Raw genomic sequence first — 24,840 nt, forward strand, 5'->3', positions numbered from 1 at the left:
CCTTTAAATGACGTCATCCAAGATGGCGTACCTTGAATTCCGATTGGCTGGAAGATGGCTCCGCTCCGCTCCGGATGGATGTAGATAGAAGATGCCGCTTGGATGAAGATGTCTGCCAGTCCGGATGTCCTCTTCTGCCCGGATAGGATGAAGACTTCTGCCACTCCGGATGTCCTCTTTTGGTCCATCGGTGCCCGGCTGGGTGAACACGACTCAAGGTAGGGAGATCTTCAGGGGGGTAGTGTTAGGTTTATTTAAGGGGGGTTTGGGTTAGAGTAGGGGTATGTGGGTGGTGGGTTTTAATGTTGGGGGGGTTGTATTTTTTTTACAGGCAAAAGAGCTGTTTTTTGTAATTTAGTGTTGTTTTTTTTGTAATTTAGTTTAGTTTATTTAATTGTATGTAATTGTAGGTAATTTATTTAATTCATTTCTTGATAGTGTAGTGTTAGGTTTAATTGTAACATAGGTTAGGATTTATTTTGCAGGTAATTTTGTAATTATTTTAACTAGGTAGCTATTAAATAGTTAATAACTATTTAATAGCTATTGTACCTAGTTAAAATAAATACAAAGTTGCCTGTAAAATAAATATAAATCCTAAAATAGCTACTATATAATTATTCGTTATATTGTAGCTATATTAGGGTTTATTTTACAGGTAAGTATTTAGTTTTAAATAGGAATACTTTAGCTAATAAGATTTAATTTATTTTGTTAGATTAAAATTATATTTAATTTAGGGGGGTTGTAAGGGTTAGGGTTAGACTTAGCTTTAGGGGTTAATAACTTTATTAGAGTAGCGGCGAGGTCCGGTCGGCAGATTAGGGGTTAATACTTGAAGTTAGGTGGCGGTGATGTTAGGGAGGGCAGATTAGGGGTTAATACTATTTATTATAGTTTTTGCGAGGCGGGAGTGCAGCAGTTTAGGGGTTAATACATTTATTATAGTGGCAGCGAGGTCCGGTCGGCAGATTAGGGGTTAATAAGTGTAGTTAGGTAGCGGCGACGTTGGGGGGGGCAGATTAGGGGTTAATAAATATTATGTAGGTGTTGGCGATGTTAGGGGCAGCAGATTAGGGGTTCATAGGGATATTGTAGGTGGCGGCGGTGTGCGGTCAGCAGATTAGGGGTTAAAAATATTTATTATAGTGGCGGTGATGTGGGGGGACCTCGGTTTAGGGGTACATAGGTAGTTTATGGGTGTTAGTGTACTTTAGAGCACTGTAGTTAAGAGCTTTATAAACCGGCATTAGCCCATAAAGCTCTTAACTACTGACTTTTTTTTGCGGCTGGAGTCTTGTCGGTAGAGGCTCTACCGCTCACTTCAGCCAAGACTCTAAATACCGGCGTTAGGAAGATCCCATTGAAAAGATAGGATATACGCAATTGGCGTAAGGGGATCTGCGGTATGGAAAAGTTGTGGCTTGAAAGTGAGCATTAGACCCTTTCCTGCCTGACTCTAAATACCAGCAGGCGGCCAAAAGCAGCGTTAGGACCCCTTAACGCTGCTTTTGACGGCTAACGCAGAACTCTAAATCTAGGCGATAGGTTTTAAATCAATATTGATAAGACCCTTCCATTTACTTATGAGCATGTGCCATATGGTTTTTTCAGGCGGATGTAATTTTAAGAAACATATAGGTGAAGGCAAATCAAGTAGTCCTATCTGCGTACCAACAGCCTTTCAAATCACAAGCCTGATTTTGTCATAAATTTAGGGAATGTATTACTTATAATGTTATGATTAGGAGCCTACAATTTAATCATTCATAGTCAAAGTAACGTTAGAAATTTAAGTTATATCCTTAACAAACAAAACAATCTGGAACCTTGTTTTGTTAAATTATTTAAAGGGACATAAAACAGGTTGAGATGTGTGCATATCCTAAAAGGGCTAATTAATTAAAGATAGTTTGCATAAAACATTTTTTAAAAATTGCTGAGAAGTATTTTAAAATATTTTTTTAAAATAAGCAAAATGAATTACATAGCTAAGCTGCCTGGAGAAGCCAACTCCCCCCTTATCAGTGTTTAGACACAGGAATTGCTTGTCAACTGAGTTCACAGCTTCTAGGCATGCTCCAGCAGATAATCCCTATGCATTTTTGCATTCTACCAAAACAACAATAGATTTAGATACAGCCATAGAAGAAAATGTGTGGGGGAAGTTAGAGCTTTACAATTCAGAAACTAAAAAGAAAGGGTTAATGGTGAGGCACTGCAGTATAAATTTACAGGTAAAGTAATTAAAGTACATATTATTATATTTTGTCTCTATCCCAACTTGTTTTATGTCCCTTTAAGGTTATTTAGTATTCCCATAAGTTGCACTAGGATGGAGTGAATTGGAGAGCAGAGTTTAGGCTTTGTGTTTCTGTAAAGAGAAACTTTAATCCAAGAATCTTCCTGAACCTTTATTTTTTATTGAGAACTTAAACTCTGTTGGTAAATTTTTAACCATTTAATATACTATTTCAAACCTTTCTTGTGATTGGTGGATCTTCCAGTAATGTCAGTGGACTATTATGCATAGACTTAGCTGTACTGTTTGGCTTTCTTGGATTGTGAGTTTATAATGTGATTTTGAGAAGTTTGGATTTTCATTGGGCAGTCTGAGGAAGGCACACTAAAGAAAATAAATATTGTATTTCCTGTAATTATGGGTATTAATATTGAAAGTTCTGTGAATGCTTCCTTGAACTATATGTGTGCTGGTACCAAGGCAAGAGAGAAACATTTAATACATTATATTCTATACATTGCACTTGGGTATAATTTTTAACTATAAGTGTTCCATTCATATTAAATCTAACAGACAAATTACTTAAGCTACTGTATAATAAATATGTTTCTTTTAAGAGTGACATACGAGAATGTATAAACATGACATTAAACCATCATGCCTGTTTCTGTATTGCTTTCTTGTAGATTTCCAGTGAGTCTAGTTCACCATCTTACATGGAAAAATTAATAGGTAAGTGATTTCACTACTTTAATACAATGGGAGCTATTTTATTCAGAAATTTTTGATTTGTGGCAGAATGTAACTCCAAAGTTGCTGGCACAGGAAACTCCTGAAAATTAGTTAGGCATCACAGTCCATATATTGGTTGAGCTTGTTGCCCACCACATTGTTCATGGGCAACAACATTTTCGCAGGCAACAACATTTTGGCAGACACAAGATCAGGTCCCAGAAATTCCTGCTATGACATTGTGAGGATGACAGAGAGCAAAAAAAAAGAGACTTCAAAAAGTCTAAAAAAAAATGCCAATTGAAAGTAATTCAGCATAAAAGCTGTAATTTCAAGTAAATACTCTTCATGTCTTAACGTTAGATACAGGAAGGAAAAACAAATTAGTTTGTATTTCATCTTGATGTCATTAGATGATTAACTATACTAACCTGTCTAGTTGATTTTACCGTGAGAATAAAACATTTGGAGGAAACAAATTATTTATACAGACACAATTTAATCACTAGTCAGTAATTTTATCATTTAAATTATGGTTTTCATTTTTAGAATACTAACTTTTCAGATTATTTTTCGGGTTATATCAGACCATTTCTGATTTGGTTACATATCATTAAATCTGCATAGATAAAATAAAATTATTGGTAGATGAAATATCTCCAGTTAAGAGCTACAAGTGGAGCTCTATTTACCGCTTGCACGTTAACTCCACTAGAAGTAAGCTTTTTGCATGCATCGTGTATTGAGCTTATTACAAATCGACAGTAGAAAGTTTTTGAACAAAGGCTAACCCAACGCGTGCAAAAAGCCAAACTTTGCATATTGTGACTGTTAACATATTCCCCAATAGACTGCAATGGAAAACAAGTGGAAAAAAAAACTAACACCCAACAAGAGGTGCAAACCGGATCGTGTTTTCTCAAGTGCACTAACCCGACATGAAATATTATTTTTTCACATTCTAATGTTCTTCACATAACAGAATATTTTCTATTAATTCATATTTCTACATATATTAGATGATTTTTGGTAAAATGTATATCTATACCTAAATTCAATTGCGGTCAAGCGAACACACTTTCAACTCGTAATACATGCGCTACTTTCAATGCTTGCAAAGAGCTGCAATAAACCCCTTTTCACTTGTGCTCAGCAGCTAGCACAGCACTCATAACCTTAATAGGTTAAACTCTCATATTTAATCAACTTCAGTTTTCAGCTGTCCTTCACTGGAAGGAGAAAAATAATCTATTTCTCAACTATGTTTATTTATTTATGATATTTTTGCTGTAAAGAATGGACATTTTATTTCTGCGGACACAAATTCAAAGTTTTGAGAATTACAAAACCAATAATATATGATAATATCTTCAAAATAGCAAAATTGCCCAAATTAATCTGAGAGGAAAGCATAATACTGTCACTATATAAATCCCTGGTAAGACCTCACGTTGAGTATGGAGTGCAGTTCTGGGGACCAATCTCAAAAAAATACATTGCAGACTAAGAAAAATTTCAGAGAATGGCCACATAATTAAAAAGGGGAATGGAGAATTTAAGCTATGAGGAGAGGCTAGCCAAACTGGGTCTGTGTTTTCTAGAAAAAAGGCACTTGAGAGGTGATTACTTTGTATAAATATATTCAAGGCCCATATACAGAGATGGCAGAAGCTCTGTTTAATCCAAGAAAATTGTTTGTGACAAGAGGTCACAATTTAAGTCTGGAGAAAAAGAGATTTAATCTCCAGCAACATAAACGTTTTTTCACTGTAAGAACAATCAAATTGCGGAACTCATTATCTAAGAAGGTAGTAACTGCCAATACCTTAGTTACATTTTAAAATGGTATAGATACTTTTCTGGTTAGAAACAGAATTCAGGGATATGATTGCTGGTGTTAAATGGGTCACCTTTTTAATGGGATTAATTTAAGATCAACAGGAGCTTTTATTGTAAGTATATTAAGATTTGTATAGGTTGAACTCAATGGACTTCTATCTTTTTTCAACCTCATCTACTAGTTAATTTGTTATGTTAGAAACATCTGGGAAAGCATGACTTTGTTAATGGATTAATGGAATTAAAGGGACATTAAACTCAAAAAAATTATTTCATTATTCAGATAGAGAATAGAATTTTAAACAACATTCCAATTTACTTCTAATATATAATGTGCTTCATTCTTTAAATATCCTTTGTTGAAGAAATAGCAATGCACATGGGTGAGCCAATCACAAGTGGCATCTATGTGCAGTCACCAATCAGCAGCTACTGAGCTTATTTAGATATGCTTTTCAACAAAGGAAGAGAATGAAGCAAATTAGATAAAAGGAGTAAAATGAAAAGACGTTTAAAATTGCATGCTCTTTCTAAATCATGAAATAAAAAATTGGGTTTCATGCCCCTTTAATTTACCAAAAAAATAAAATAAACATTACAGCCATGAATATACAGCATCTTATGACATAATTAAAAACTAAAATATTTTTCAGCATTAATAACCTTTAGATTATTATGTATTTTAAACAGAAACTATATTTAGATTGTATTTAAAAAGTCCTATTTAAATAAAAAAAAAAATCTGATTTAAATTTAAAAAAATCTGTTTGTTTGTTTAAAATCATTGATTTTTATCCACCCTGATACAGATAGAGTACATTTAAGTTGTGATATAACTATTTACAAAAGACCTCACAAGACAATATTTTTAATAAAGTATTCTAAAGGGCCTTTCCAAACGAGGGGCTAAATCCATTTTTTTGAACACTCACAGGGCCAGTAAATGAGTTTAAACAAATTCAAGGTGATTTATGTTATATAATAATCAACACGATCCGTTCAGAAAGGATGAGAAGGGGCTGGCAGCATCTTCATTGATCAGATAAGGATAATATAATCTGTGATCTGCAACTGGGGACTGCAGAGCAGTTTTATGGGCTTCCTGATCAATACCACACTATAACGTTACATAACCATGGGCATTATATACGCATTATATAAGCAGCTTGGGATGCCAACCTTTCCCCATAAAAGTGCTATGATTCAAACATAAATGTATAGACGTGGAGCTAAAAAAAAGCACCGTGGGCATAGGCTGGGCATCATGGGGTCAATAAATTATATTTCAGAGGTACAATATTTGAGATACAGCACATAAACATAAGTTGTCACATATCATTAGCCCAAATTCAAGTGTACCTGGTTATCCTGATGCCAGATTTGTCTAGGTCACTGGTTTTCAAACCTGTTCTCAGGCCTCCCCAGCAGGCCAGGTTTGTAAGATTATCTTGGGTGAGAGCAGGTAAAATAACCATGGTTACTAATCATCTGATTGTTTCACCTGTGCTCTAGTTCAGATATCCCCAAAATGTGGCCTGTTAGTGAGGCCTGAGGAGAGGTTTAAAAAACAGTGGTCTAAGTCAGGCCATTTAAACTAAACTTATTAATTGTTATTCATGAAACATTAAGAGAAAGAAACGATGGTCCTTATCATAGAATAAATTATTATTGTGTTTACTACTGACTGACTTTGTATAACTTTAATATGTGAACAGTCAGAGGTGTGCTTGTGAGCATTAATTGTATCAATATACAAAAAAAGACCTATAGTTTATAGGCTGAAGAAAATGAATGCTCTTAAAGCACAGAAAGAGGGAATGTTTAAAACAACTTTTAATTGTGGTCTTATATAAAATGAAAGCAGCAAAACGGTACAGGAGTGTTGTGCTAGCCTGCCGAGAGAAGATTAAAAGCACTTCTCTGTCTGACAACCTAGTTTTATGTGTCTGTTATTTGTTACAATAGTGTGGGAGAATGTATGCTTGGAGATCGGTGAGGGGCTTTTGCCTTAAAACAGTGTTTCCCAAATCCATTCCCCAGGACCCTTACTCAGGCCAGATATTCATTGTATCTTTACTAGAGCACTGGTGAAATAATTAGCTGATGGATAAGGGCATTGAGGACTGGGTTTGGGAAACACTACTTAAATAATCATCAGAGTCTGTAGCAACTAATGCTGGAATTGTTCATTAACATATGCCCCTAAATTGAGGTCGCAGAAGCACCATCCCAGTTCCAATACCCTCCCATCCTTCCCACCATTTCCCAAATCAAGTTCGTATCGCATTCATTATTTTAAGGATTAGACAAACAGAGAACGGTTAAAAAATAACAGGTGCCCCTGACGCAGTTGCGTTACACATTACGCTTCCTCAGAGAGGTACGGCTTTATTCACACAGTTTAAACCCCCCCTCACTTGGGATTGGGTGAAGGAACACTAACACTCACGCAAAAACGTAGTCAATGTCACATTTTTTATTGACCTATGAAATCTGTTCCCTGTTCTTCATTCCCACACTATCGTAGTGTTTTTGCAATATTGTAACAAATAACTATTAGACACATAAAACTAGGTTGTCAAACAGAGAAGTGCTAGCCTAACATTCCTGTAACATTTTGCTGCTTTCATTTTTTATAAGACCACAACTAAAATGTAAGTTTTAAACATTTCCTCTTTCTGTGCTTTAATAGCATTCTTTTTCTTCAGCCTATAAACTATAGGGGGCCGATTTATCACGGCCCTCCTGTTTTTCTCTTGAAACAGGAGTTAAGAAGCAGCAGTCTTAAGACCGCTGCTCCTTAACTCATACGCCTCCTCTGAGTAGGCGGAAAGCAATCCGGCCAATCGTGTACGATCGGGTTGATTGACACCCCCTGCTAGCGGCCGATTAGTCACGAATCTGCAGGGGGCGGCATTGCACAAGCAGTTCACCAGAGCTGTCGGTATTCAGCGATGTCTGGCGGACATGATCAGCTACAGTGGATAATGTCCACCAGACATTGATAAATCCCCCCTAGGTCTTTTTTTTGCATATTCATGAAACTTTGTTGGTTTTCATTTATAAAACACACACACTTAATACAATCCAAATATTTGTATGTCTTTCTTTTTTGTACAGGTCTGAACACGCAGTCTGCAGAGAAGAAAGAGGGGAGATTAGCAGCACATGTAACTGGTGGGTTATACCCTTGTTTGTTTCCTGTGTGATATGCTGTAGAAATAGAGTAATCTGCTGGATATTTCATAAATGTAAAATCTTAAGGAAGTATATATTTGCATAAAGAACTTAGAGTTGATTATTATTATTCTTACTACATTTTCATTAAAATTTACAGATTAAGGAACATTCAAATTTTCTTGAGTTTTAATTGAAAGGACATAGTATTATCCTCTTTACTGATTAGACACACAGATACACCAACACTCAAAACATGCATACATACACTCATAAACACACACTATACACATACACTCATACACACATACTATACACATTCACACATACTATACATATACACACATACTATACACATACACTCATACACATACTATACACATACACTCATACACACATACTATACACATATACTATACACATACACGCATACTATACACATACACTCATACACACATACTATATAGTGATGTCGCGAATAGTTCGCCGGCAAATATTTCCTGGCGAACATAGCTTGTTCGCGTTCGCCACGGCGTGCGATTTTTGATCCGCCCCCTATTCGTCATCATTGAGTAAACTTTGACCCTGTATCTCACAGTCTGCAGACACATTTCAGCCAATCAGCAGCAGACACTCCCTCCCAGACCCTCCCAGCTCCTGGACAGCAGCCATTTTAGATTCATTCTGATCCTGCATTCTTAGTGAGTGGAGGGATAGTGTAGCTGCTGCTTCGAAAGCAGCAGCTACACTATCCCTCCACTCACTAAGAATCTTTTCATCTCAAATCTGCTAAAGAAAAAAAAAGAAAAAATGTATTTCAGATTGGTTACCCATAATTAAGTCCTATACGCCTCATATTCAAAAACGTATTTTGTCTCCATTTCTAAGCTCAGATAGTTTTGTAGAATTTGTATTATATAACGAATTCCCAGCATCTTGGGTCTTTTGCTATAGGGAGTAGGGAGCTCTATGAATATAGGTCAGGATTACTGGTTATGATAGGGGCTAGGGATAGGAGATAGGGATGAGGGTTTTTTTTTCCCCCATCTAGTTGGGAAAATTAAGAGTAGAGCAAAGGGAAATAGAAAAAATTAAGTTAATTTTATGTCTAAGATACTAAGTATGGTTGAAAGATTTAAGTCTGTTAAAGCTGGTATCTATGTACTTTAAATGATTATTATTATTATTTTTTTTGCTGTCTTGTTGGAAAATATAAGAGTAGAGTAAGGAAAAGGGGTATAGGGAGGAAAAAGGGGAAAAAAATTTAAGTCAACTATATGTTCAAGATACTAACTAATTATGCATATAAGATTTAAGTTTGTTAAGTTAAGACTGGTATCTATGTATTACTAAGGATTATTCTGGTAAATTCTGTCATTTTTGCCCTGCGTGGCATATATTATTTGAGCTGTGATTCTCATGTTTGTTGGCTTATTTTAATAAAAAGATTAAAAAAAAAAAGTGTAGCTGCTGCTGATTTTATAGGGAAATTGATAGCTAGGCTAGTGTATTCAGTGTCCACTACAGTTCTGAAGGACTCATCTGATCTCTGCTGTAAGGACAGCACCACAAAAAGCCCTTTTTAGGGCTAGAACATCTTTTTTTTTTGCCTGTGTAATTTTGACTGTGAAACATCAGTCTGCTAGTGTAATCTAATTGCAGTTGCCTGCCTGCAGTGCCACCACTCATATCTGTTGTAACAGTAGTGTAAATTTTGTAGAAAAAACTTTTTTGACTGTGAAACATCAGTCTGCTAGTGTAATCTAATTGCAGTTGCCTGCCTGCAGTGCCACCACTCATATCTGTTGTAACAGTAGTGTAAATTTTTTTAAAAAAAACTTTTTTGACTGTGAAACATCAGTCTGCTAGTGTAATCTAATTGCAGTTGCCAGCGTGTGTGCCAGGCCCACTTGCCAACTAGTGCCACCACTCATATCTGTTGTAACAGTAGTGTAAATTTAAAAAAAAAAACTTTTTTGACTGTGAAACATCAGTCTGCTAGTGTAATCTAATTGCAGTTGCCTGCCTGCCAGCGTGTATGCCAGGCCCACTTGCTAAGTGCCACCACTCATATCTGTTGTAACAGTAGTGTAAATTTTTTAAAAAAACTTTTTTGACTGTGACACATCAGTCTGCTAGTGTAATCTAATTGCAGTTGCCAGCGTGTGTGCCAGGCCCACTTGCCAACTAGTGCCACCACTCATATCTGTTGTAACAGTAGTGTAAATTAAAAAAAACAAAAACGTTTTTGACTGTGAAACACCATGGGTCCCAGACCGCACGTCTTGTAATTCTCTGTCTGGGAAATTATATATCTATCAAATCTATCTATTTATCTATCAAATCTATCTATCTATCTATCTATCTATCTATCTATCTATCGTATCTATCAAATGTATATTGCATCTATTGATCTATCTATCTATCTATCTATCTATCTATCTATCTATCTAATCTATGTATCTATGTATCTATCAAATCTATCTATCTCGTGTTTGTGCAAATGGACTGTTTGCGGTTGTTTGCAGTGCGTTAAACGGGGAGTTTGGTCTGTCACTGTGAAGCGGGCGTAACCCTTACACTACCTGATCGATACAACATCATACCTGATGTTTTAAAGCACGTTATTCCAAACAATTTAGGAATGTTAGGTGATTTATGCCCTTTATGGCTTAAAACCAGACTCTGCATCAACTATGTAATTTTCTGTGGGAGTTTTGCCATGGATCCCCCTCCGGCATGCCACAGTCTAGGTGTTAGTCCCCTTGAAACAACTTTTCCATCACTATTGTGGCCAGAAAGAGTCCCTGTGGGTTTTAAAATTCGCCTGCCTATTGAAGTCAATGGCAGTTCGCCCGTTTCGCCCGTTTGCGAACAGTTGCGGAAGTTCGAGTCCGCCGTTCGCGAACGAAAATTTTTAAGTTCGCGACATCACTAATACTATACACATACACTCATACACACATACTATACACATACACACATACTATACACATACACTCATACACACATACTATACACATACACACACACTATACACATACACTCATACACACATACTATACACATACACTCATACTATACACATACACTCATACACATACTATACACATACACACATACACACATACTATACATATACACTCATACTATACACATACACTCATACACATACTATACACATACACACATACACACATACTATACATATACACACATACTATACACATACACTCATACACATACTATACACATATACTCATACACACATACTATACACATACACACATATTATACATATACACACATACTATACACATACACTCATACACACATACTATACACATACACACACACTATACTCATACACACATACTATACACATACACACATACTATACATATACACACATACTATACACATGCACTCATACACATACTATACACATTACACATGCACTCATACACACATACTATACACATACACACATACTATACATATACACACATACTATACACATACACACATACTATACATATACACACATACTATACACATACACTCATACACATACTATACACATACACTGATACACACATATTATACACATACACTCATACACACATATTATATACACCCAAACACACATACATACACTCAAACACACATACTATACACATACACTCAAACACACATACATGCACATACACTCAAACACACATACTATACACATACACTCATACGCACATAATATACACATATACTCATACACACATATTATACACATACACTCATACGCACATAGTATACACATACACTCATACGCACATACTATACACATACACCTGATACACACATATTATACACACAGGGCTCCATGTACGAAGCAACAAAAGCTGCTCAGGGGCCCTTGCGGGGCAGGTTTCTCATATGAGAGCCTGCTTCCCGCAATGTAAGAAGCAGAGGTCATTAGACCGCTGCTTCTTACACCCTACGCCATTTCTGAGGAGGTGAGGGAAAATCACTGATAGCTTGCTCGCTCTCGGTGATTGACAGCCTTTGCAGTCGTGCGATTGGCCCGCTGCCCGTGTGTAGCGAAGGAGGGTGAACAGCTTTGCGAGTTGAGAAGCTGTCCGCCCGCCGGTTAGTACATGGAGCCCATACACTCATACACACATATTATACACATACACCCAAACACACATGCTATATACACATACACTCATAAGCACATACTGTACACATACACTCATTCACACATATTAGACACATACACTCATACAAACATACTATACACATACACGCATATTATACACATACACTCATACACACATACTATACTTATACACACATACTATAAACATACACATACTATAAACACATACTCATACACACATACTATACACATACATACTATATACATACACACACTGATATACCAACACTCAAAACTTGCATTCATACACACATACACATATACTATACACATACACACATACTATACACATACACAAACTATAAACATATACTCATACACACATACTATACACATACATACTATAAACATACACTCATACACACATACTATACACATACACACATACTATACACATACACACATACTATACACATACATACCTACTATACACATACATACACACACACACTATACACATAAACTCATACACACATACTATGCACATACATATATTGATTACCACACACATACATACAAGCAGCAAATTAATCACCATACACAAATTGGAACATTCCTTACAAGATGCTTTCAGTTTCTTAAGACATTATAACACCTCATTTAATTTCTGTTTTGTTAAGATGGCCAAGCATCCCTATTTTTTTAGGGACAATCCTGAATTTGGACAGTGTATCCCTATTTTTATTTTTTGTTAGGGACAGTCCCTTTATCTCAATATGTCTCTAATTTTTTAAATAATTAAACTATGTTGCCTTGGATTGCCATGAATTTGCTCAAATTAGTATTGTGTCCATTGTTCCAGAGTGTAATTGGCCAGAAGCCACTTCACATTCCACAAAATCAGCTGCAGTTATTTCTCCAATTCAGCAGGGGCCACTGTTGCAAATCACAGTTTACATTCCCAGTTACTGGGAACCTCTTAAGAACCTTTCTTAACACTAGTTTTGAATGATCTCCCCAATCTTTGTAATGACCATGCATCAGATAATTAGCCTAATCTATGTAACAATAACTTATTTAGAGCTTTCTCCATGATTAGGCTTGAAACACTGTGATCAAATAACTTGATAGTTTCAGTTACGCAACAGAAGCCAAACTCCGTGGCTTTTAATGACTTACGGACTCAACCTCGACTTAAATGAGGAGATCTGAAAAAATAATAAGGAAATCAACATGATATATTATTGGTCTGTCACTGGTGATTTTGTTTGTTTATTTTGCTTTCATTGTTACTTTTTGTATACTTATTGTAAAATCAAACAATACAAAAAATATATATATATTAAACATAATGCTCCTTAGAGGCGCCAAAAAGCAAATTCTGTAACCTGCAAATGCTGCAAATCAAACAGCTGGTTTAGGCAGCATTGTGAAAACCTAGGCTTCAGATATTGTGTTTGGGCTTCTCTTGGGATTGTGGGGAAAAGCTCCATTTTTACACAAAAGCAAAATGAGTTTAACTTCCCTTTAATTGTGTTCTCAGCTTAATTGAGCATAACTAATATATTGTTCATTACTTTCTCAGGTAAACCTGACACAATGCTGCCCTTGGCTTGGGAGGATAAATATGGCCGAGCGTTCACTTCTGGCATCCAGTATAAAGACAAAGGACTTGTGGTGAATCAGACAGGCCTTCACTTCCTTTACTCCTCTGTTTACTTCCGGGGAACAGCCTGTCAGAAAACACAGTTGTACCATGTTGTCTACAAAAAGCCCATGAGATACCCTAAGGAACTGAAACTTATGGAAACCACAGATTATCACTACTGTACAGGAAGTGGCATGTGGGGAAGACACAGCTACCTGGGGGCAGTATTTAATCTCAGTAGTTCTGATACCCTATATGTTAATGTCTCAGATATCAACTTGGTCAGTTTTGAAGAGTCAAAAACATTTTTTGGTCTTTATAAGCTATGATAATACCAATATCTATCAAGGACTATAATTTAAAGAGCTTACATAGGAGTTATAAATGGAGAAATATTCACAACTGATACAAAGAGATGAAGCTGTGTGATTGTCGGCTTCCGGAAGAGAATTATTTAAAGTCACATTCCTTGCATTAGTGTCTTTCAAGAACATCATTTGACTATACAATAACCTATGCATAAATAGTGATACATAGAGATGGGAATTCATCTCTGTTCCCCTGTAAAAACATGATGCTCATACATTTTCGAAAAACGTTTTTTCTACTTTTCGCCAGTGTAATATTACAGGTACAGCATTTTTTTACAACACAGAATATAAACAATATATACTAGATTTTAAAACTGTAATAGATTAAAAGCCTCTTAAGAGCCCCTCTGAGTAAGAGCGCCTAAATACTGCTATCTACTTTGCCTAATGATACATTTGGATTGAGGTAATATGGTTGATTAAAAACACTGAACATTTTCATTAATATATCATTAAAATAGTTTAACGAGAAGTTATATACCTGAAAAATGTGGACATCACTATGGATTTACTTAGATTAATCAGCATCATGCTATGCAATGCAAACAACCATTCAGTATTCCTGAAAATATGGTTGCAAGTAACAAACGCCTAGATTTAGAGTTTGGCGTTAGCCGTCAAAACCAGCGTTAGAGGCTCCTAACGCTGGTTTTTACCGCCCGCTGGTATTTACAGTCAATCAGGAAAGGGTCTAATGCTCACTTTCCAGCCGCGACTTTTCCATACCGCAAATCCCCCTACGCCATTTGCGTATCCTATCTTTTCAATGGGATCTTTATAACGCCGGTATTTAGAGTCTTGGCTGAAGTGAGCTTTAGAACTCTAACAACAAAACTCCAGCCGCAGAAAAAAAACAGGAGTTAAGAGCTTTATGGGCTAACGCCGGTTCATAAAGCTCTTAACTACTGTGCTCTAAAGTACACTAACACCCATTAACTACCTATGTACCCCTAAACCGAGGCCCCCCACATCGCCGCCACTCGATTAAAATTTTTTAACCCCTAATCTGCCGACCGCACACCGCCGCCACCTACGTTATACTTATGTACCCCTAATCTGCTGCCCCTAACACCGCCGACCCCTATATTATATTTATTAACCCCTAATCTGCCCCCCTCAATGTCGCCGACACCTACCTACACTTATTAACCCCTAATCTGCCGAGCGGACCGCAACGCTATCATAATAAAGTTATTAACCCCTAATCCGCCTCACTAACCCTATAATAAATAGTATTAACCCCTAATCTGCCCTCCCTAACATCGCCGACACCTAACTTCAAACATTAACCCCTAATCTGCCGACTGGAGCTCACCGCTATTCTAATAAATGTATTAACCCCTAAAGCTAAGTCTAACCCTAACCCTAACACCCCCTAACTTAAATATAATTTAAATCTAACGAAATAAATTAACTCTTATTAAATAGATTATTCCTATTTAAAGCTAAATAATTACCTGTAAAATAAACCCTAATATAGCTACAATATCAATTATAATTATATTGTAGCTATTTTAGGATTAATATTTATTTTACAGGCAACTTTGTAATTATTTTAACCAGGTACAATAGCTATTAAATAGTTAAGAACTATTTAATAGCTACCTAGTTAAAATAATTACAAAATTACCTGTAAAATAAATCCTAACCTAAGTTACAATGAAACCTAACACTACACTATCAATAAATTAATGAAATAAAATACCTACAATTATCTACAATTAAACCTAACACTACACTATCAATAAATTAATTAAATAAAATACCTACAAATAAATACAATTAAATAAACTAACTAAAGTACAAAAAATAAAAAAGAACTAAGTTACAAAAAATAAAAAAATATTTACAAACATTAGAAAAATATTACAACAATTTTAAACTAATTACACCTACTCTAAGCCCCCTAATAAAATAACAAAGCCCCCCAAAATAAAAAAATGCCCTACCCTATTCTAAAATTAAAATAGAAAAGCTCTTTTACCTTACCAGCCCTTAAAAGGGCCCTTTGCGGGGCATGCCCCAAAGAATTCAGCTCTTTTGCCTGTAAAAAAAAAACATACAATACCCCCCCTCCAACATTACAACCCACCACCCACATACCCCTAATCTAACCCAAACCCCCCTTAAATAAACCTAACACTAAGCCCCTGAAGATCTCCCTACCTTGTCTTCACCACACCGGGTCCCGATCGGTCCAGAAGAGCCTCCGAAATTTTCATCCAAGCCCAAGCGGGGGCTGAAGAGTGACGTCCATCCTCCAGGTGAAGTCTGGATCCAAGCGGCGGCTAAAGAATTCCATCTTCGGGCAGAAGTCTTCATCCTATCCGGGCAGAAGAGTCGATCCGGACCGGCAAACATCTTCATCCAAGCCGCATCTTCTATGTTCTTCCATCCGATGACGACCGGCTCCATCTTGAAGACCTCCAGCGCGGATCCATCCTCTTCTTCCGACGACTAGACGACGAATGAAGGTTCCTTTAAGGGACGTCATCCAAGATGGCGTCCCTCAAATTCCGATTGGCTGATAGGATTCTATCAGCCAATCGGAATTAAGGTTGGAAAATTCTGATTGGCTGATGGAATCAGCCAATCAGAATCAAGTTAAATCCGATTGGCTGATCCGATCAGCCAATCAGATTGAGCTTGCATTCTATTGGCTGATCAGAACAGCCAATAGAATGCGAGCTCAATCTGATTGGCTGATCGGATCAGCCAATCGGATTGAACTTGAATCTGATTGGCTGATTCCATCAGCCAATCAGAATTTTCCTACCTTAATTCCGATTGGCTGATAGAATCCTATCAGCCAATCGGAATTCGAGGGACGCCATCTTGGATGACGTCATTTAAAGGAACCTTCATTCGGACTTAGGACATCGCAAGAAGAGGATGGATCTGCGACAGAGGTCTTCAAGATGGAGCCGCTTGTCACCACTTGGAAGAAGATGGTTGCCGGTCCGGATCTACTCTTCTGCCCGGATAGGATGAAGACTTTGGAGCCTCTTCTGGACCTCTTCAGCCGCCGCTTGATAGAAGACTTCAGCCGGATGATGGATCTCCAGCCCCCGCTTGGGCTTGGATGAAGATTTCGGAGCCTGGACGGATCGGTGATACCTGGCATGGTGAAGACAAGGTAGGAAGATCTTCAGGGGCTTAGTGTTAGGTTTATTTAAGGGGGGTTTGGGTTAGATTAGGTGTATGTGGGTGGTGGGTTGTAATGTTGGGGGGGGGTATTGTATGTTTTTTTTTACAGGCAAAAGAGCTGAATTCTTTGGGGTATGCCCAGCAAAAGGCCCTTTTAAGGGCTGGTAAGGTAAAAGAGCTTTTCTATTTTAATTTTAGAATAGGGTAGGGAATTTTTTTATTTTGGGGGGCTTTGTTATTTTATTAGGGGGCTTAGAGTAGGTGTAATTAGCTTAAAATTGTTGTAATATTTTTATTATGTTTGTAATTAATTTTTTTTTTTTGTAACTTAGCTTTTTTTATTTTTTGTACTTTAGTTAGTTTATTTAAGTGTATTTATTTGTAGGTATTTTATTTAATTTATTTATTGATAGTGTAGTGTTAGGTTTAATTGTAGATAATTGTAGGTTTTTTATTTCATTAATTTATTGCTAGTGTAGTGTTAGGTTTCATTGTAACTTAGGTTAGGATTTATTTTACAGGTAATTTTGTAATTATTTTAACTAGGTAGCTATTAAATAGTTCTTAACTATTTAATAGCTATTGTACTTGGTTAAAATAAATACAAAGTTGCCTGTAAAATAAATATAAATCCTAAAATAGCTACAATATAATTATAATTTATATTGTAGATATATTAGGGTTTATTTTACAGGTAAGTATTTAGCTTTAAATATGAATAGTTTATTTAATAAGAGTTAATTTATTTCGTTAGATTTAAATTATATTTAATTTAGGGGGGTGTTAGGGTTAGGGTTAGACTTAGCTTTAGGGGTTAAAAAATTTATTAGAGTAGCGGTGAGGTCCGGTCGGCAGATTAGGGGTTAATACTTGAAGTTAGGTGTCGGCGATGCTAGGGAGGGCAGATTAGGGGTTAATACTATTTATTATAGGGTTAGTGAGGCGGATTAGGGGTTAATACATTTATTATAGTAGCGGTGAGGTCCGGTCGGCAGATTAGGGGTTAATAATTGTAGGTAGGTGGAGGCGACGTTGTGGGGGGCAGATTAGGGGTTAATAAATATAATATAGAGGTCGGCGGTGTTAGGGGCAGCAGATTAGGGATACATAGGGATAACGTAGGTTGCGGCGGTGTACGGAGCGGCAGATTAGGGGTTAATAATAATATGCAGGGGTCAGCGATAGCGGGGCGGCAGATTAGGGGTTAATAAGTGTAAGGTTAGGGGTGTTTAGACTCGGGGTGCATGTTAGGGTGTTAGGTGCAGACATAGGAAGTGTTTCCCCAAAGGAAACAATGGGGCTGCGTTAGGAGCTTAACGCTGCTTTTTTGCAGGTGTTTGGGTTTTTTTCAGCTCAAACCGCCCCATTGTTTCCTATGGGGGAATCGTGCACGAGCACGTTTTTGAAGCTGGCCGCGTCCGTAAGCACCGCTGGTATTGAGAGTTTCAGTGGCGGTAAATTATGCTCTACGCTCCCGTTTTGGAGCCTAACGCACTGAAAACGCAGCCATTCTGTGAACTGGTGAAAAGGTGCGGCCAAAAAAAAGCATGCGTAGCTAACACACCCCTTCTAACGCAAAACTCCAAATCTAGGCCAAAGTATTTAATAGGTTTGAGAAGCATTTTTCTACTATAATTATACCTTTTTATCCAGGGCACAAGTCATGGGCTTTCTATGAGAAAGATTTGGCAGATTGCTTGTGGCATATAGAAAAAATTGCCCAACTTGATGAGGATTATTGGGGTGCAGGAGACTTTCTTATTAATATGTTTCTTCATCATGATGAATTAACCCCTTTTGATGTACATATCAACTTGAAAAATATTATAAAACATACATTTAACAATTGAAATTTTTTACATAAATAAATTGGATGGAGAGATAAAAGTTAATTATCTATTGTATAAATCAGACCTCTTTACAAAAGAAAAGAAACATCTGATTGTATGTAAAATAATGCATTATATAGGTTTATCAATTAACAGTCACTTGAGTAAAATGATTTGCTAGCAAGTAGAAGCAGATGAGAAAGCAGATCTAAAAAATGGGTGTCTGGATGTAGTACTTGAGGGCAGCAAATAGTAAAAAAAATGTAATCTCTCTGAGCACAATTAAAATAATCACGTCTATTTACTTTGATTTAGCTACATTGCTTATATGATAGTTCTTTATATGAAAGATATTCCCCAGCAAAGATACACATAAACCTTTTAGCAACAAGTAAATAATAAATTTTTAATATTTTCTTGCTTCCACTTTTTTAACCGTACACAGTGAGTGCTAGATTACGAGTGGCGCATTAACTATTGTGTGCAAGCAAAAAGGGGTTTATCACAGGTCTTTGCGCACGTCGGAAGTAGTGCACGTATTAGGAGTTAAAAGTAAACACGTTCGATTGAGCACAATTGAATTTAACGTGCGTCAGGATAGTGCCACTTCAGAGCTCTGGTTAACTGTTACGCAAGACAAAAAAGTTGCACAAAATACATCAACAATTCCTTTAAAAGTACAGTTACGCTCATAATAACACTAATAAAAATTATTAAAAAAAATTGCAATAAAAAGTTGTAAGGGCTCAAAGATATGAGGTGTCAGGTGTTAGAAAAAAAGTACTGCTTATGGCTTTATACATACATATTTACACATGTCTAAATATGTATATGTATATATATATATATATGTGTGTGTGTGTAAATATGAACATATGTTTTTATATGTGTATTATATATATATATACAGTATATACAAACACATATGTATACACACACATTATATATATATATATATATATATATATATATATATATATATATATATATATATATATATCAGTTTGTTTGCCAGTGCACTCACCAATCCAAAATACGAGTACCGGGGTGCTGAGTAATGTATTACATCAATTCCACTCCATTTGCTCCAGAATAGACATGGCACTCACCGGATTTTTTAGTATAATAATATTATATTAAAAAATCCAGTCATGGAGCTGAAAACATGTAAAATCTTTTGTGCAATATTCATATTTAATAAAGTGTTTTACTGTGTATTTACTGTGAATATTTCCCATTCCAATGTTCTTCACATAGGGGAATATGTTTTAAGTATTTATAAATAGATATTCTTAAATATATCTGTATATATCTATATATAATATTTTATATATAAATAGATATATAATCCGACCTGGTTTAGCACTTTTCGAAATTACCACTGCTTACCACTGCCGGGGTGCAAAGCAAATGTATCAAAAAAGTCCCAAGTAAAGACAGCACTCTCCGCTATTAAGAGCAATCTAATCTCTTTAATGCAAATTTTGACATTTCGGGGTGAATACTGGAGAGTGCTGGCTTTACTTGGGATTTTATATATATATATATATATATATATATATTTTTTTTTTATTACCAAAAAACCCAAACATCAGATAAATAAAGAAATATGTATTTAGAGATAAATAGAACATTTTCTGCTATGCTAAGAACGTTGGAATGTTAAATATTAAAATTTAATGTCGGGTTAGAGCCCTTGAGAAAATGTTATTGGGGTTGTGCTACTTGTTGTAATTTAGGATTTTTACACTTTTCACGTTCCTTTGAAGTCTATGGGGGAATTACATCATTGGGGTTGCGATATTTGAACTGATTTTGTGCGCCTTGGTTTACCACTCGTCTAAAAACGTTTTACTTTCAAGTTGTAATACACGCGCTACCCGACACTCAAAAAGCTTACTTCTAACAGAGTTAACGCTCAAGTGGGAGCACAAACTACCGCTCCACTCGTAATCTATACCTAAGAGGGCTAACTATACTGAAGACCATTCCCCTAAAACTTGGTGCCAATACTTGTTTTATTTAATGTTAGATGTCACAATGTAAATGGGGCTGATCATAATCCATCAATTTATCAAATTATTTATTTACAAAAATCCCTATTTACCTTAATGGTGATTTTCTATCGACCCTTATATTATTCAAAGCTCAGATAACAAACTCACTATTGCTGTATCTTACAGTATTTAGCATTTATTTTAAAAATCTGATGGCTGTCAATGATTTTTTTATTATGTGAACATTTGAGTTTTACTACAATTATATATTTTTCATTTAATAGCAATGATTGTCACGTTTACATGAAGGAAACCCATTCCATAGTTTTAAATGTCATCTGTTACCCCCACTCTATTTATAATTGCATGTGAACTCCATATATGTTATACAATGATATAAAAATGACCAAATGAGATTATGTAGGCAATATTGTTTAATATGTATAATTTTAAAACATTTGTCAAGTTATTAGAGGAAGTATGAAAATACCTACCAATAGGGATGGGCGAATGTGTTGAAAGTACGTTCATTTTGGACAAACAAATGTCAATAATAATAAAAAACCCTTAAAATGTGTTAATAGTTATTTTCGAATGTTACTTTTGTAATATTCATAATTAGATCGAAAATCCACATAAAATTTTTTTAATGTAACATTCGATTTAAAAAATACTATTCAAAAGTTCAATAGTTCATGTGGCAGGGAATTTATTAAAATGATACATAATATTTATATCATATTTGAATTTTTCTATTTTGAATATTGCATAATTTGAATATTATATTTAAGGAGAGCTTTAGAAATACTATTATAAATATATTTATTTCAATTTTTTTATTTCAAATATTGTATAATTGAAATATTAAATGAAAGAGACCATTAGAAATACTGTTATAAATATATTGATTCACATTTTTCAATTGGGATTCAAATTATTCAAATGTGTTAAAATTTGTATAATTTTTTGAATGTTGCAAAACATGCGCTCATCCCTACCTACCAACTATCACACAGCTTTAAAGTCTCTCTTTTTACTATGTAAGACCCGTTATCCCAGGTTTCATGTACAAACTTTTGTATTGGGATGCTGCATACAGTGCTGTCCCTATGCTATCAACAGTTTGCTCACTTGGGCATACTCAGACCTCACTCTGGAATGCCAGTATGCCAGATCATTAAAATCCCATGCTCAAGGTGCCTAGACCTGTACTTAGACTGCTCAAAGTTTGTCCATGGACCTCACAGATATTGCCCTCTCATGTCTGATTATCGGGCACAATTTGGAGATATGAAGATTAATTTTGGATGTACTTTGCAACTGCATAACATTACTTTACATTGTCTCGCACTTGCAATCTATATTGCAATTTAATTTGCAGTTGCAAAATAAAAAAAAATATTTAAAGGGACATTAAACACTAAATAAATGCTAGATAGAATGACGCTTTCAAAGAAAAGCTTAGTCTGAGAATAACATGTAGATGTATGTTTTAAAGTTTCCAACATAGTGTAAATTTTTAGTGTCTATAAAACAATGGGAGCTTCCATGTTGTAACCTAGGTTACTTTCTCTGCTGTAGCCAATTAAGGAAATGGCTACAACAGAGAAAGTAAGTCTAGTGACCTACTAGAGTGGGTCACTAGAGAGTGCAGCCAACGGCTGTGTGGAATATAACAGTGTTCTGCACTTCCATTTATAACAGGAACAGGGAAGCTCACAATTTCAGAATGGAATTACAGGAAAAGGGGAAATAATAAATAATGAAAGTATAATGCAGAGTTTTTTTTTAATATAGGTATGGTTTTTCATTTTATATTACCATGTTAACGTGTTTAATGTCCCTTTAAGCAATTAACTACACCACCTTATTTTAAACTTATCAGAGGCTCAGAAATCTTAAACAGAACCATTTAGATGGAGTAAGCTCTGGGCGCTCATGGTTTGCCTATGAAATATCAATATGGACTGTTTTAATAAAATTCATTGCCTCATATTTGGGGCAAAAGGTGTTCTGCGTTCATACTCTACATCTGCATGTGTGTATATGTTCTTATAGCTAAGGAAAGTAATACTCAGGACAGAAAAAGTTACCAATGTCCACAAAATTACAAGCTATCGAACTAGTGACAATGCCACATGTGTGTATATATATATATATATATATATATTTATATGTGTGTGTGTGTGTGAAACAAAAGAAAAATATTTAGCAGCACTTTTATCTCCTGTTTTTATAGCTATATTTTTACAGTTTATGTTATGTATCATAGTTTTCCGTTAAGATATGAAGTAATATCTAATTTATTTGCTCATGTAAATAATAAATATTTTTGTATTTGTAAATGATGCATTGTTTTGATTGTAAACATATACGAAAGTTTACGAATGTGCAGTATTCATTTCCAAAAAAAAAGAAACATAAAAAAAGATAATCTGATACCACTTATTTTCAAAACCAAGTAAAATAAACCTGATTAAAGGGATATGAAACCTAACTTTTTTCTTTCATGATTCAGATATTGGGGCATATGTATCAAGCTCCGAATGGAGCTTGATGCCCCGTGTTTCTGGCGAGTCATTAGACTCGCCAGAGACAGCAGTTATGAAGCAGCGGTCACAAAGACCGCTGCTCCATAACCTGTCCGCCTGCTCTGAGCAGGCGGACAGACATCACCGGAAATCAACCCGATCGACTACGATCGGGTTGATTGACACCCCCCTGCGATTGGCTGCGAGTCTGCAGGGGGCGGCATCACAAGAGTTGCTGGTGCATTGCTGAATACGGCGAGCGTATTGCTTGCTGTATTCAGCGAGGTCTGGCGGACCTGATCTGCAGTGTCGGATCAGGTCCACCAGACCTTGATAACTATGGGCCAGAGCATGCAATTTTAAGCAACTTTCTAATTTACTCCTATTATCATTTTTTTTTCGTTCTCTTGGTATCTTCATTTGAAAAAGCAGGAATGTAAGCTTAGGAGACAGCCCATTTTTGGTTCAGCACCTTGGTAATGCTTGCTGATTCATGACTAAATGAAGCAAATCTACTTATCCCTAACAATTTCTTTTGTAAGAAAATAACAAAAGCGATGTACCGGTGATAACTTTAAAAACTAATAGTAGATACAGTTGGAAGCTTTCAGGAGACTGAGGTCCCTTCATCAGGTATTAATATTAACAAATGAAGCTCAGTAATATTTACAGGGTAAGGCAAATTATAAAATGCTTCCTACGAAATACTGACATTTAAAGGGACAGTAAAGTATTTCATGATTCAGACAGATCATACAATTTTAATTTTAAACAACTTTCCAATTTACTTCTATTATTCAATTTGCTTCATTCTCTTGTATCCTTTGCTGAGGTTTTTCTAGGTAAGATAAGAAGCAGCAAAGAACCTAGGTTCTAGCTGCTGATTGGTGGCTGCATATATATATATATATATATATATATACCGAATTTCATTGGCCTACACATGTGTTCAGTTAGAAACCAGTAGTGCATTGCTGCTCTTTTAACAAATGATACCAAGAGAATTAAGAAAAGTTTATAAAAGAAGTAAACTGGAAAGTTGTTTAAAATTGTTTGCTCTAACTAAATTGGGAAATACATTTTTTGGGTTACATGTCCTTTTAAGTAAGGTGAATCCAAGCAGTTCAGATAATATACCTCAGTAAATATAAGATATCCTATTTAAATGTAT

At 35.7% G+C, this 24,840-nt stretch overlaps 1 protein-coding gene across 1 annotated transcript in view; it reads left to right on the forward strand.

Annotated features, from left to right (window-relative positions):
- The window catches only part of FASLG (Fas ligand), a 38,532-nt gene extending 24,409 nt beyond the window's left edge, over positions 1-14,123 (forward strand). The window contains exons 2-4 of the mRNA XM_053693771.1: positions 2,929-2,974; positions 7,934-7,990; positions 13,732-14,123. Of these exons, the coding sequence (XP_053549746.1) occupies positions 2,929-2,974; positions 7,934-7,990; positions 13,732-14,123 (495 nt within the window). The remainder of the gene's footprint in view (positions 1-2,928; positions 2,975-7,933; positions 7,991-13,731) is intronic.
- Positions 14,124-24,840: the final 10,717 nt, after the last annotated feature.

The sequence above is a fragment of the Bombina bombina genome, chromosome 10 (assembly GCF_027579735.1).
Source record: "Bombina bombina isolate aBomBom1 chromosome 10, aBomBom1.pri, whole genome shotgun sequence".
Classification (NCBI taxonomy): domain Eukaryota; kingdom Metazoa; phylum Chordata; class Amphibia; order Anura; family Bombinatoridae; genus Bombina; species Bombina bombina.